The 14,355-nt window shown below is 37.3% G+C and overlaps 1 protein-coding gene across 1 annotated transcript in view; it reads right to left on the bottom strand.

Annotated features, from left to right (window-relative positions):
- Positions 1–211: 211 nt before the first annotated feature.
- Positions 212–14,355, bottom strand: part of ZPLD1 (zona pellucida like domain containing 1) — a 50,825-nt gene continuing 36,681 nt past the window's right edge. The window contains exons 7-10 of the mRNA XM_023732880.1: positions 12,524–12,695; positions 10,912–11,020; positions 2,611–2,640; positions 212–2,192 (exon numbers count right to left, since the gene is read on the bottom strand). Coding sequence (XP_023588648.1) covers positions 2,017–2,192; positions 2,611–2,640; positions 10,912–11,020; positions 12,524–12,695 — 487 coding nt within the window. The 3' untranslated portion in view covers positions 212–2,016. The remainder of the gene's footprint in view (positions 2,193–2,610; positions 2,641–10,911; positions 11,021–12,523; positions 12,696–14,355) is intronic.

Here is a 14,355-nt window from a genome sequence, read left to right as displayed (position 1 = left end):
TGCTTGTAAAATATGCCCTTACTCATAAAGTGAAGTATATCCCAAAAGCATAAAAATCAAACTGGCTTCAATGGTATGAATTAAGTTCTGACTTAATCCTTGGATCAATGGCAATTCATTCAAAATATCTGAAATAGATTTACCAGAATATTTTAATATTATCCATGTACATATAACATAACATAAGTAGCACGTTTCATTTTTTTTTTTCTGTAGGATTTTTTCTGTTTTAGTTAGAAAGTAAATTTTTAAAGCAGATAAAGTTCAGAATGGTCTCTTCAAAGTCATTTTTGAATAACAGAGGAAAGAGTAAACTGACTCCCTAAGTGATTTACACTTTTTCTATATTAAAGAAATTTATCCAGTGAATTCCAGTTCTCATTTCAGTTTGGCTGTGTCTATACCTTGAAATAGTAGGCAAAGGCAATAATCCTCATAATCTGAACACTTTCTCCTGAAATATTCAGGCAAATTGAAGAAAAGCTTTTTTGATTTGATGATTAATTATTAAATTCAGAGTGTAAATACTTCATTTGAAACAAATCTAAAGTTGTATAGTGATTTGCATGTGGTGGAGTAAATTTAGTCCTTTATAATGGGTCACAAATGTTGAATAGAAATTCATTTCTGTGGCAACTTTTATAGTTAATGTGGCACTTCAAGTCACTGTACATGCTGAGTTTAGGTGTTTGTCACTGAATTGTTTTATGTCTTCAATTGTGTATATGGCTTGGCTTGAACACAGGGAAAGTTTGGGGGTTTGTGTGTGTGTGTTTTTAAGAACATGGACTAATTAAAACTTGGCTTGTTTTGTTTTGTTTCTGCAAAACTGATAAAGGATCAAAAGCTTCTTGAAGTTTACTATTAGAGGAAAACACTATTATATAGCAATTATGACACCTTAAGTTTCCTCTTTGTTCTAGGGGAAAAAGGAGACAAGAAGTTGTTAGAAACCCACACAGGAACATTATGCTTACATGGTGGTGACAATGTCCTCCTCCCACAATCACAATTTGTTTTCCATGTACTGATTGTTGAATTAAGAATAATCTTTGCAAAGTCGCCTCACTGCTGGAAGCACAGCTGTGATAGTAACTGAATTGTTTACCTGGGAGGAGAGTTAACATGTGTTGATATTTTCACATGAACCAGAAGGAGAAAACTGATCACAGCCATTTTATCCAAATGAATAATGATTTAGGGTTCACTTGGGCATGGTGGTTAAGAGCTTGGCTGCTAACCAAAAGGTCGGCAGCTCGAATTCACCAGCCGTTCCTTGGAAACCTTGTGGGGCAGTTCTACTGTGTCTTATAGGGTCTATATGAGTTGGAATTGACTCGAAGGCAATGGGTTTGGTTTCTTTTTGGTTTTAATATCCTTTGGAAGTTAACAACTATCTCTGCTATTTGCTACTCAAATGGATGTTCCAGGTTAAAATACATATCCCAAGAGTTTCTTTTAAAATGAATATCATCAGACATGGACATCAGCCAAAAAACACAGGTCATAGAATGAGTAATTAAATCTCAGGTGTCCAAATTGGCCAATCGAATTAAAACAAATCCCCAAGCTGGAATTAGCTGGGATTAAACAAAAGCAACTTTTATTTTAGGACTACATATGTAAATCTAAATGCCATCACATTGGGCTTCTTGGGGAAAAAAATGCAACAATTTTTTTCTAACCCCATCTTTTATCTCCATAATCAATAATCAAAAGAAAATTCACATAAAAAGAAATATGACTGATCCTGTAAGATCTAAGTCCTGAATACTTTTTACTGATTGTTAGTATACCCATCTGTTGCCATACAAATAGGGCTGACCACATACACAAATGACAAGAGCAGTACTATCAAAATTCTTTCACTATCATCATGCTAATGAGCTACACTATTACATCTAACAAGCCTACACATAACAAGTGCTGGCTGGCACTCAGTTCAGATGGAACACTGACTGAGCCACACACATATAGTCAGTGAAGGCTTCTTCTGAGAGCAAGGACCTATAATAGTCATTCGAAGACTGGGTTTCTGATGCCATTCAACACCAAACTGGTGGGTTCCTTCCTGTGTAGAAGGGCCAGTGAACAAAGGAGCAGAGAAAAGCTCATGACTCCCAGGATGACCATGCCTGATATCAGTGCACTGGTGATGGAGTTCAGCTGGAAAGGAGGTTCACTTGGAGAACCTGCAAGTGATGAAACACACAAGAGTGGCAAAGGTCCAATACCAAATCTCTCACTTTATTTCAGTTTATACCTGCAAAATATCTGCCATCAATATCTTATAAAATAAATCATGACAATGTGTTATGGTGCAATCTACTTGACTGCAATTCAACCGAACACCAAAAGGATTGCTTTTAGAGCCCTGGTATCTCATGGATAGTTAAAAAAAAAAAAATCATCTGTAGAATGCTATAAAATTGATCAATAGACCACATGTGAATTAAAAAATTGTCAGTAAACTATTATTTAAAATATACCAAACGTGTAATACCAGGGCTCATTGCATATACTTGATTAGTTTTATAACTGATCCTCAAAATATACTTAAAATGAAGAGAACATCATATTTTTATTTTAACATTATGTTAATTATCTTACCAAGCTGTGAATTGTTGGTTGGAGTCTCTTCTGGGGGAAAAAGCAGAAAAAGAAAAGTGACATTGTTTCTCCAAATATTTATCTTTGTTTATTCTAACTCTATAATTACATTTTATCTATATCCTCCCACCATTCCACCCACAATGTCCCAGGGCTTCAAACCAGTTCAAACCAGTTCAGTCATAGCCAGCGAAGCAAAACTGAAACAGACCTGAATTTTCACAAAGCAGTGCTGGTCAACCACCATCTTTGAGGGGGGCACTGCTGTTTCCAACTCTGCTCAAAATCCAAGGGCAAGAGATCTGGTTGCTATGCAACATGTACACTGCCCTTGTTTTCTGAGAGGGAGATTAGGTTTCTAGCAGGACTTTGACCCATAATTTTTCCTGTTCCAGTTCACCCAAATTTTAAAAATTAAAGTCTGTTCTGGTTTTGCTTCCTTGGCCATGACTGAACTTGGAAAAATCAGTTCAAAGGCCTGCAATGTTCACAGGGAAGGCAATAATGAAAGTCCTCTTACACTATACTGATTTCCCATTTACTGTTCTGCATGTCCTAGGTTTCATCACCCTGCTGTTGTCCCAGGCATACAAATATAATCTCAAAATATACTGTACTGTATTCTTTCTTGCCAACTTTGTTTCATCACTATCTCTCCAGTCAGGTTAGTGGGGGCAGTAATTGTTAACAGCTATTACATTTTTTATGGTCCTATAACATGCCATTTGTTATTTTATTACAGAGAAATATTCATTATTTAGTGCCACTCTAAGTGTTGCCAATTTGCCCATCCTAGTCTACAAAAACATCATTTTAAGTTCCAGGAAGATGAATTCACACTTAATAACTAAATGAAAGGAAAACATGACTCATAAGCATGAGTTGCAATTTTATTTATATCTGTTAAGGAAAAGATTAAAGCTGTTGATTTTTCACATTTTCCCAGCAACATAAAAATGGATGCAATGAACACATTCATTTGGTTTCCCAAATTTTGTTGCCCATTTTGTAAGCATGTAGCTATTAATCCTTTGGTTTGTACAACTAGTGGATTTTGTATTTTTATATCTATGTGTTAATATGTGAGTGTGAATATTGTTGGCTGTTGAACCATAAAATATGTACAGTTGAGTAGTTGGCTCTGGAATATAAATATTTTTATAATTAATGTGTGTATAAAACAGTTTATAAAGTGTTCTTTCATATATTATCACATTTAATCCTCATAATAGCCATATGTTTGGATATTATTGCTACCCCCATTTTACAGATGAAGAAATTTCCAATTGTCACAACATCCCTGATACTGTAAACATATGCTTAAATCAAAACTTAGTTCCAGAGTCCTTTTTCTAAAAGAATATAAACTGCCCAAGTATAGAAAATGTTTTTGATTACAGAAGTGAATAATATCTCCATCTATGAAAATTCATTATTAATATTGGAAACAATTGATGGGAGAACCTAGTGAGATATTTATAAAACACCTGATGTCAATTTTTTCCAGATATATGTATCTTGGCAGAAATGCTGGTTCTGTCTGTTATCTGACCCTGAAATATAATGCCCAAAATTAATCACACACTCATTCAAAGAATTACTTAGAATGGTGCAGTGCATTACTATAGGACAAAAAGAAAAATAACACAAGTTATTATTATGGAACATCCTTAGGAATGCCCTAACCCCCAATCACCACCACTTTACAAAGAAACTTCCTTCTCATGGAAAAACAGATGAGATGAATGGACTGTGACCAACTCATCCAAAAGATCTGTGTTCTTTTCCAAGACAGACTGCCTCACTGGAACATGGGAGAAGAATGTGTAGTGCTCTAAAATTTCTTTTTAAAAGTGACTCTTTGTTTAGAAAGAATACTTACTCACTTTAAAAAAATGCTTCTATTAAAAAAACAGAACAGAAAGTCATAAGGAAAAAAATACTATGACTGGATGCCCCCACTATTTTCTGCATCCTGAGAATAATCAAAGAGATCAGTCACCACCACCACCACCACCACCACCAAAAAAAAAAAAGCCTTCTTTGTAGGGGACAAAACAACCCTGTCCAAGTATGGAAAATATCAAATGAGTCATACCAGCTCCAGGTGCAGGACTCTGAAAAAGAGGAAGTATCCTCCCTTTGGGTAATATTCAAAGTAAGTAATATTTGAATATTATTTGGAATTCTATTTGATGAAGGATAAAGGTAGAGAGAAACAGTTTATCTGGTTGCTGTTTGTAGTATCCTGCCATTTTCATACCATTGTGATAAAGGGTTAAATTAACCACAGCAGGCCATACCCACAAAAGGCCAACTTGATTGTCAGAATCTATAGGACTTCAAACAATAAGAAACTACACCAAAGGGGTAGGATGGAGTACTCTCACCAGTTCAACGGACTGTGGACATGTGTACCAAAACTAAATAACAATTTATCCTAAGGAGTGATTTAAAGATTTACCCAATATCACACGTAGTCTACATAACAAACATAAAACAACCATCGTATGACAGATCCAGGACCCTTGAGTCAAGAAACCAAATTGTTTAGAAAAGAAAAACCGTAAAAGATCACCCAATCATGAACTTAGGTCCTTGTCTTTACTTTAACCAATTAAAGTCTGTAAGTAATTTACTCATAGGTACGTGTTCCAGTGAGTGTAAAGGGCATGTTGAAAGATGCTTACTCATAATGAATCGGCACCTGTCAAAATTGTGTAAAAAGCACTTATAGATTGTACTTATTTGGATTTTGGTCTGTTTATAGCCTGAGTGCCTGCAGCCAATGTCTCATTTTTGTTTTTTAATATGTCACAGTAAAAATATCTTTGTTGCAGAAGGCTTTGATGAAAGATGTTTCACTACAACAATTGCAATTAAAAAAAAAAAATCAAAGCACTGTCTAGCCTAGAAAAGGGAGGTAGACATTTTCCAGGTATTTGTCATCACACACTTCTGTATTTCCCTCACACCACTTGCTTTTAACATACACATAATGTGCTAGAAGAAGCAAATGAAGTCTTCTGGAATTAGAGGAAGAACAGATTGGAATACTATACTTGGTGGGTGTCTTAGTTATCAATTCAGCTCATGACAGTGGGCTCTCCAAAAATGTATATGGCTAGCTAAGGGTCCATGGGAGGAAGGCAATAGCAGCAATATCACAGCTGTTTGAAAGCCAGATATGGCAGATAAATTTTCAATCTCTGCTTTCCTCTCATATAAGTATTTGGAATAAATAGAAAATAATTACCAACATTACTGAAAATGTATATACAGAAAGAATATTTTTCCTTTCTTAGCACAAGCAAACTATTAAAAAATATCCTTAACTACGTATATGGTAAAATGGACCAGATATTTCAAGTTAAGAACCTCCAGACTTTTTACTTTCCCTGTGCATTGTGCTGTTTATGAATAGTCTATCTCTACTTCTGGACTCTAAGCTCTGAGGGCAAAGACCATGGCCTGTTGTTTATTTTATCCCAGTTCCGCTAATGGAGTGCCTGTCTCTGCAGGGGCCAAATAAATATGTATAATGAATTACAAACTATTTACAAAGCTCAATGATACTGATTTGGCTTGGTTTTCTCCATAGGAATTTACATAAACAGAACAAGTAGGTGCTATTGCTTTTTCAGTGTTTGCAAATTTAAATTTCCAGAATTGCACCCCATGATGAGTAGTTTTAAGTAGTTTTAGCGTTTGGGAGTTTTAATTAAGAATCCTTTAGGAATTTTCAGGATTTTGGATTTTGGGATGTGAAAATTGTCCCCAAATCAACAAAAAAAGGATTAAGAATGTTGAGGGAAAATATACACAATGGATTTGATTTCATTTAAAACACACACATGCACACACACACACACAAACCAACAACAACAAAAAACAAAAGCATATGTTTCTAGGTTGAACGACTTATTGGATGTGACATCAGTCAGATGTCTAGTGGAAAGAGGTGGTTCAACGAGCAAACAGAGCAAAGGTTCCAAGTATCAGAGAGCTCTGAAGAGAGCAAATCAAGCCTGAAATTGGACTGGTGTCTATAAAATTAGCCATAAAGACCTGGAGAGATAAAGTCTAGCTGAGCTAAAGTAAAAACAAAGTGAAACTAAGACAAGAGTGTAGCCTCGGTCATCATTTTGGACAATAAGCTTACGTGGGATTTGGCTGTGGAAGGATATGACTAATTGAGTTCTGGGAATCCTCATATTGTATCAGATTGGACCATATGAACTTGCCTATTTCATAGGTCATAGCTGATTATATATTGGCAGTTTCAAATGGTTCAACTTAGTATTAAAGTAGTTCTTTTACTCTAGGCTCTCCACTAGAAGTGAGAAGGCCTGGGTTAAAGTAATTATAGTATTAATGGCCAATATTAATTAAGTGCTTTCAATGGTCAGGAGCTATTGCAAGTACTCTATGGATCATCTGGTTTAACCCTAATAGTAACGTGTAGATGTTGGAGCTATTATTATTATCATTTCACAGGACAAGGAACTGAGGTATGGAAAAGTTCTGTAAGTTGCCCAAAGTCATACAAATAGTAAGTGGCATTTTGGGGATTTGAACCCAGAAGACCACTCCAGAGTCAGCATGCTTAACCATCACACTGTACAGCTCCACCTTCGTCTACTGCACGGCCTCTAGCCAGTCACTGGGCCTCTCTAAGGCTGTGTCCTCATCTGTAAAACAGAGGTAAATGCCATATTGCTAGATAAAAAAAGTGAGTGTGCATTCTGTGGAAAACACAGGATATTAATAAGTATTATACAGCAAAAAAAAAAGAAGCCCTTGTGGCACAGTGGTTAAGTGCTCAGCTGCTAACCAAAAGGTCAGGAATTCGAACCCACCAGCAGTTCCAGTGTGAGAAAGATGTGGCAGTCTGCTTCCATAAAGATTACAGCCTTGGAAACTCTATGGGGCAGTTCTACTCTATCCTATAGGGTCACTACGAGTCGGAATCAATGTATTTGGATTTGGTTTATACAGCAAAATAGTTCTGCTGCAGTCAAATATTAGGAAACTCTACGTTTGAAAAAGAAACTGCCTTTTATTAAAAACTGCAAGATTTCTCAGGGCTGCCTTTAATATAACTATGTATGGGAAGTATTTCCTTATCATATTTGATTCCTGGAAACTTTCTGAAGAGCATTTTGAGGGATTATTGTTCCAAGAATCATACTTCAGGAAAGGCTGTGATATTGTAATATTTATGTTTGTTGTAACTGCTGGTTTTATTTTGTTTCTGTTTTTATATTATTGTTGTGGTTTGTGCACGAGGATAAAGAAGCAAAGATCCAAGTCCAGGTCAGCCTTCTGAAGAAAAATAATTCTTTTTTTTCTTTTGACCTGTGGGTATAGAAGTTACTTTCATGAACACTGAGAGCAAATGTTCCTGTGTTTTAATTGACATTTTTAATATGCTATGTGACATGCTGTGTTTATGTGGGATTTAAAACAATTTTTGGCATGGACGAAATAGTATTATAATGTAAGATTGTTATATATGGGCCTCTAAACAGTGAGGAAGGAGTGCTGGTGAGGCAATAGTGAAGCACTCAGCTGCTAATCAAAAGGTTGGAAGTTCAAACCCACTTAGCAGCCCTGTGGAAGAAAGACCTGGCAATCTACCTCCATAAAGATTACAGCCCAGAAACCTTATGGGGCAGTTCTAGTTCTACTGTGTCACATGGGGTCACTATGAATCGGAATCAATAGACAGCCCCCAACAAGCAGCGAGGCCACTATGATTACCAAAAAGTGAAGGCCTTCCTACTGCTACTATCAAAAATTATTTAAAAAAATAATCATAAACCCAAAGAGAGAGAGAGAGACAGAGAAATGAAGGGTATCTGGAAGGTTTGAACATGAGCCGTTGAGGGTTTTGCTTCTTGAGAGGCTGAGCTAACCAAAGCACAAGCTCAGTATACTGAGGAATAAGGTGTCATCCTTGAGGTAGAAACAGGTCAAAAATTGGAAAGGAAGAAATGCAGGCATGATGTCAGAGACATTGCATTAGCTCTTCAAGGTTATAGCATGGATATTCTGGGCCACTGAACATGGTATAGGTGAAACCTATGAACCTGGACAGCTGTCTAGTAATGGTAGAATTAAAAACTTCTACTTGGTAATCTTGACTGGGATCTGGAGTTCTTAGTAATTTTTTAAATTATTTACTGTAGCAAATTATTTACAATTTCTAATATTTAAATTTGCTTTGGCCTAGGTGAAAAGAAAGTAAGGAAGTTATTAAGGAGGGAAAGCCAACTACTCAAGACGGGCAGAGATATGTTGCTCAAGGTACTTTCTTACAGCCAACTGACTATAGATATGCTCCATAGAAATCAAAACATTTTTGCTGTGCCCACCCAAAACACTCCTAATCATTGGCAACAAGAGCTGAGTTTTCATCCAGTATAATCCTATGAGCTGTTTCTGATAGAACGACCTAAGTATTGGGTCTTTCACAAACCACAAACCAGTCACTTTCAAACCATTCAAAGCATGAACTAAATCTCCAGGGAGGATGGACTAAGTTTGAAATTTCATATTTAATCCATTTGTGCATTATTTAAAAGGTTTGTTAGTTTGTTTTTATGATTAAAAGCAATCGTCTGGATTTTTTTCAGTCCAAAAATATTTTCTGCTTAATTATTCACCTATTGTGGGCAAAAGTTTCTTTTCACTATGGAATGGGAAAGGAGCCTTGGTGGTACAGTTGTTAAAGCGCTCAGCTGCTAATCAAAAGGTCAGCGGTTTGAAGCCACCAGCTGCTCCCAGGCAGAAAGACACAGTCTGCTTCCACAAAGCCTTGGAAACCCTATGGGGCAGTTCTACTCCGTCCTATCCAGTCGCTGTGAGTCAGAATCAACTCGACGGCAATGGGTTTGGATTTTTTTTTTTAAATGGAATGGGAGGTATGGGGAAAAAGATAAAGACAATCTAACTGAAAAATAATAACAGCCTTGCTGTTATTATAAAATAGAAAAAAATACTATTAGAATATAATCCAAACATAAATTCTGCATTTTTAAAAACACATTTAGAACTGCAGAGTTATAATCTTCCAGCTATGTTTTTAAATCTATCATTTAAAAACTGAAGAAACGTTTACCCGGAAAAGTAAAGTAAAATCCCAAGGCACGTGGTGTTAGGACGAAAGCTGAGAGCTGAACCAGTTTCCTGACTTCAGCTTCAGTGCTGTTTACACTGAATAACGTGTCTGCTTTTTCCAACTGGCTCTGGAGGTCTCTGGGTTCACACTGAATTGAAGCAACACACTTTTGGAGTGTATATGTGTGTGTGTGTGTGTGTGTGAACATTAATAAAAAGTATTTGTATACACAAGAGCATGTGTGTATAAACAGCTGTGTCCACTAGATCATATAAATTTACAAGCATACTGAATGAGTGCACTACATGGCAGTGTGTCGCATTCAGGGTCTTGGGAGAAAACAAATGGTACTTAATCTGAGCAATTTAAGGAGGGTTTAATAAAGGGGAGTCCCTGGGTGGTGCAAATGGTTAGCATGCTCAGCTATTACCAAAGGGTTGGAGGTTTGAGTCTACCCAGAGTCTCCTCAGAAGAAAGGCCTGGTGATCCACGTACAAAATTAACCATTAAATTAGCCATTGAAAACCCTGTGGAGCACAGTTCTACTCCGACACACATGGAGTCATCATGACGTGGAAAAGACACAATGGCAAGTGGTTTGGTTAATAAAAGGGCTATTTACAAAGATGTAGAGAACTCACAAGAAAAAGTTTAAGTTGCCTGAACTAAGGGCTAAGGGGAGGTTTCCAGAACCCAAAGAGAGGAGTTCTATGGAGAGCTGTCTGGCATCAGTTGTGTAAATTTCACTCTTCTGTGCCTTCCCATCTTCTGACAGTCACCCATTGACCAAAACCAACAAGAAACTAGACAGCAAGGGAGTTGGTTGATAGACATAGGTCAGTTTACAGGGGCAAGGAAGGGCGAAGATTGGATCCGAGGGTGAAATGAAATATATCCTTTGCTGGTATGTGTGTGTGTGTGTGTGCGTGCATGTGTGTGTGTGTGTGTGTGTGTGTGAGAGAGAGAGAGAAGGGGTATGTGAATAAGAAGAGACTATTGCTCTTTGTGTGAAAGTTGAGTAAATAGGAAACTATTGTGAAATTAAAGTTGCTTAGCAGCTTATCTTGTCTCAGTTAATTAGTGTTGTTTAAGAACGGCTTTGAGTTCTTGTTAGAAGCCAAGTAGCAAGCCATCTTGGAAATGTCTATTACTACACACAAAAGGAGAAGCACCCCTACCACTCCGAGTAATGATGGGACCAGCGGAGAGGACTGCGTTTCCAGAAGTGCTCTGAGGGCTCCAAGTTGTCCTCCGCCCTGCATCTCTCCTTTCTCTGTGGCTGCAAATCTGAGGTGTTAATGAAAACAAATGAAATTCCACATAGGCACAAAATTGTTTTCTTTATGGCCATTTGGAAAGCAGATTCTTTTGGAAGAGGTACCACGTTTAACTTTATTCGTTTCCTTCTGTGCTTTTATTTAATTACTTTGCATGTAACTGCTACTGTGTTTCTTATCCTGGCTTGGGCTGTTTCTTATTTCCTCCTGCTGTAATTGTGCTTTGCCTGGTTGATTTACATAGCTCAATGGCTCTCCTGAAAAACAGCTGTGTTTATCAAACTTTTCTACTTTTATTTCTCTCAAGCCTTTAATAAATCCTTCCCTGAAATGTTAGTCAGCACAGAGCCAAAGTAATATGTATGGATTCTCTGTTTAACCCAATCTGTATAGCTGCTTAAGATCAAAGTAGTCAATGAATGTGAAGAGATAGCTCCCCATTTGTGCATGAATCAAGACTACATATAAACATATTAAAGCTATTTTCAGTTTTACAAACCATGCTTGTATTTTTCTCGACTTAATATTGATGTGACCCCAAAGGGGCCTGTCAGAAATAGAATTTGTTTTTTTTACTATTAAATGGATCTATCTTTTAATGTTGGCTGTATGAGTTGGATGTCCCTAGGTGGTACAAATGGTTTGTGACGGGCTGCTCACCTAAAAGTTGGTGGTTCAAAACCACCTATGGAAGAAAGGCCTGACGATCTGCTTCTGCTAAGGTCCAGCTAGGAAACCCTATGAAGCAGTTCTACTCTGTAACATATGGGGTCACTATGAGTTGGAATTGACTCAAGGGCAACAAGTTCGGTTTTTGGTTTTGGTCTGCAATTGAGACCCACATCTTTCATAGCTTTTAACACAAAGAGACTCTGAGGAATTCCTGGATCATCTGGCCCCAACCTACCTTTCTAGCACCAGCCTGGAACCCTCTTCAGATCTTCCCATCATCCCCTGCTATGTTCCAGCCTCACTGAAGGACTGGAAGTTCCCTCATCACCCTGTTTTATGTGTCTGTGACTTTGACATAGAGTATCCCTCATACCCTTAATTTTGTCCCTTTGGGATTCAGCCATCTTCAAAGTTACAATTCAAGGTTAATCCCTTCTACCAATCCTCCCAAGCTCTCCTTCTAATTCTCTCACAATGGAGATGTATATATATATATATATACACACACACACACACACATATACATATATAATCTCCATATAGATGTATGTCTTTGCACCATAATTTTTTTATCTTGTTTTCTTCTATGACTATCTCATGCTCCTAAAGTCTAAGCTAAATTAATTCAGAATTCACATGTGCTTCAGCCCTGTATCCCCAGGAAAATGCTTGGCATAAAGTAGGCATACAATAGATGTTTACTGGATGAATGAGTAAATCCTATTTCAAATTCTTTGACCCGATGCATATCTACTTTCTATATAGAAATTGATTGCTGACATTTGATAACCCTTCAGATTACATCAATTCTACAATTTAAAATAAAGTTGCAAAAACATACTGGCATGAGGAAGGGGCAGTCCTCGGCTCTGCAGAGCTTCGTAACACAGTGCAGGAAAACAGTAGACATTTTCTGATTCTTGTGTTTCACAAATCGGAATACTTCAAATGAAAACCGACCCTGCTGGCTTCGGCCATTTTCAATGACGGTGGTCTGAGGATCTTTGTCACAGCTGCATATGAGGGATGCAAAAACAGGACGTCACTGGAAAGTACCAAACTGCTGGACTTGTAAATTCATCTCTGCAGTGTTAAGGGAACTCAATAGAGATGCCAAAAGTGACTTAGATCGTCAAATTTAAACAGAACCATTTCTGATTATAATAAAACCCACTGCTGTCGAGTCGATTCTAACTCATAGCGACCTAAAGGGCAGAGTAGAACTGCCTGTAGGGTTTCCGAGGCTGTAAATCTTTACAGAAACAGACTGCCACACCTTTCTCCTGGAGAGTGGCTGGAGGACTCGAACCACCGACCTTTCGGTTAGCAGTTGAGCGCTTTTTAACCACTGTGCCTCCAGGGATCTCTTCTGATTATAATATTACTGTAAAATTTTATGGGGATTAGACTTTCATGTGGTTCAAAAATCTAAACAATAAAATATATATATAGTAAAACGTCTCGCTCACTCCCGTCTTTGCCCTTGCTCACATTATTTCACATATACAGACAATCCCTGCAAGAGGTGATCACATCTATTATTGTATCCTCTCAGGGTGTATGCAGATGTAAGCAGAAGGAATATATTCTTTTTGTCCCCCCCTTTTAAACAAATGATGGCATACTATCTACACTATTTTGTACCTTGCCTTTTTTTAATTTAACAATGTATCTTAGACATCTTTTCATTTCAATATTTAGAGAGCTTCCTCATTCTTTTCCACAGCTGCATAGCATCCCATTGTGAGATGTTCCCTATTTAGGTACACTTGGATTGTTTGGAGTCCTTTGCTTTTTACAAACAATGCAATAATAAACAGCCTTGTGCATAAATTGTTTTGAACTTGTGCAGGGTTATCTGTAGAACGTCTCTGTAGGATCTAATAGATATTATCACATTGGCCTCCATAGGGTTGTTCCATTTTAGACATACCTAGTAATCTTTATTTACCCCAGAGCTATATCAACAAAGTTGAAACACTACTTCCTGCTGATCTTAACTGCTTTTGTCAATACTCTCACATATTTGGGACTTTCTAGGTCTCCTTTTTATCCTAGTTTCACTGAAAATGGAGTTTGGGGAAATTTTTTAGTTCTCCATTTTATTCCCTATAGTTTCCAATAAGAAAAATGAGAATATTAGAACTAGGCTGCCACCATATTCATATCAGAAACCTGATGATCATATTCCTGATTATCAATATGTGATCATTATGGACATTTTAGAAAATAAGAAAAATATCCAAACAAAATGATCCACAATACTACAAACCACTGTGGACATTTCAGTGTATTTCCTCATATTCTTTTCCGTCTGTGTTGTTGTTGTTAGATGCCATCTAGTCAGTTCCGACTCATAGCGACCCTGTGTACAACAGAACAAAACACTGCCCTGTCCTGAGCCATCCTCACAATCGTTATTCTGCTTGAGCCCATTGTTGCAGCCAATGTGTCAATTAATCTCGTTGAGGGTCTTCCTCTTTTTCTCTGACCCTCTACCAAGGATGATGTCCTTCTCCAGGGACTGATTCCTCCCGATACATGTCCAAAGTATGTGAGAGGAAGTCTCGCCATCTGTCTTAGTCATCTAGTGCTGCTACAACAGAAATACCACAAGTGAATGGCCTTAACAAAGAGAAATTTATTTCCTTACAGTAAAGTAGGCTAAAAGTC

Source organism: Trichechus manatus, unplaced genomic scaffold (assembly GCF_000243295.1).
Source record: "Trichechus manatus latirostris isolate Lorelei unplaced genomic scaffold, TriManLat1.0 scaffold00055, whole genome shotgun sequence".
NCBI classification, from domain to species: domain Eukaryota; kingdom Metazoa; phylum Chordata; class Mammalia; order Sirenia; family Trichechidae; genus Trichechus; species Trichechus manatus.
Note: the sequence above shows the minus strand (reverse complement) of the source record. Positions and strands in the feature narration are given on the sequence as shown.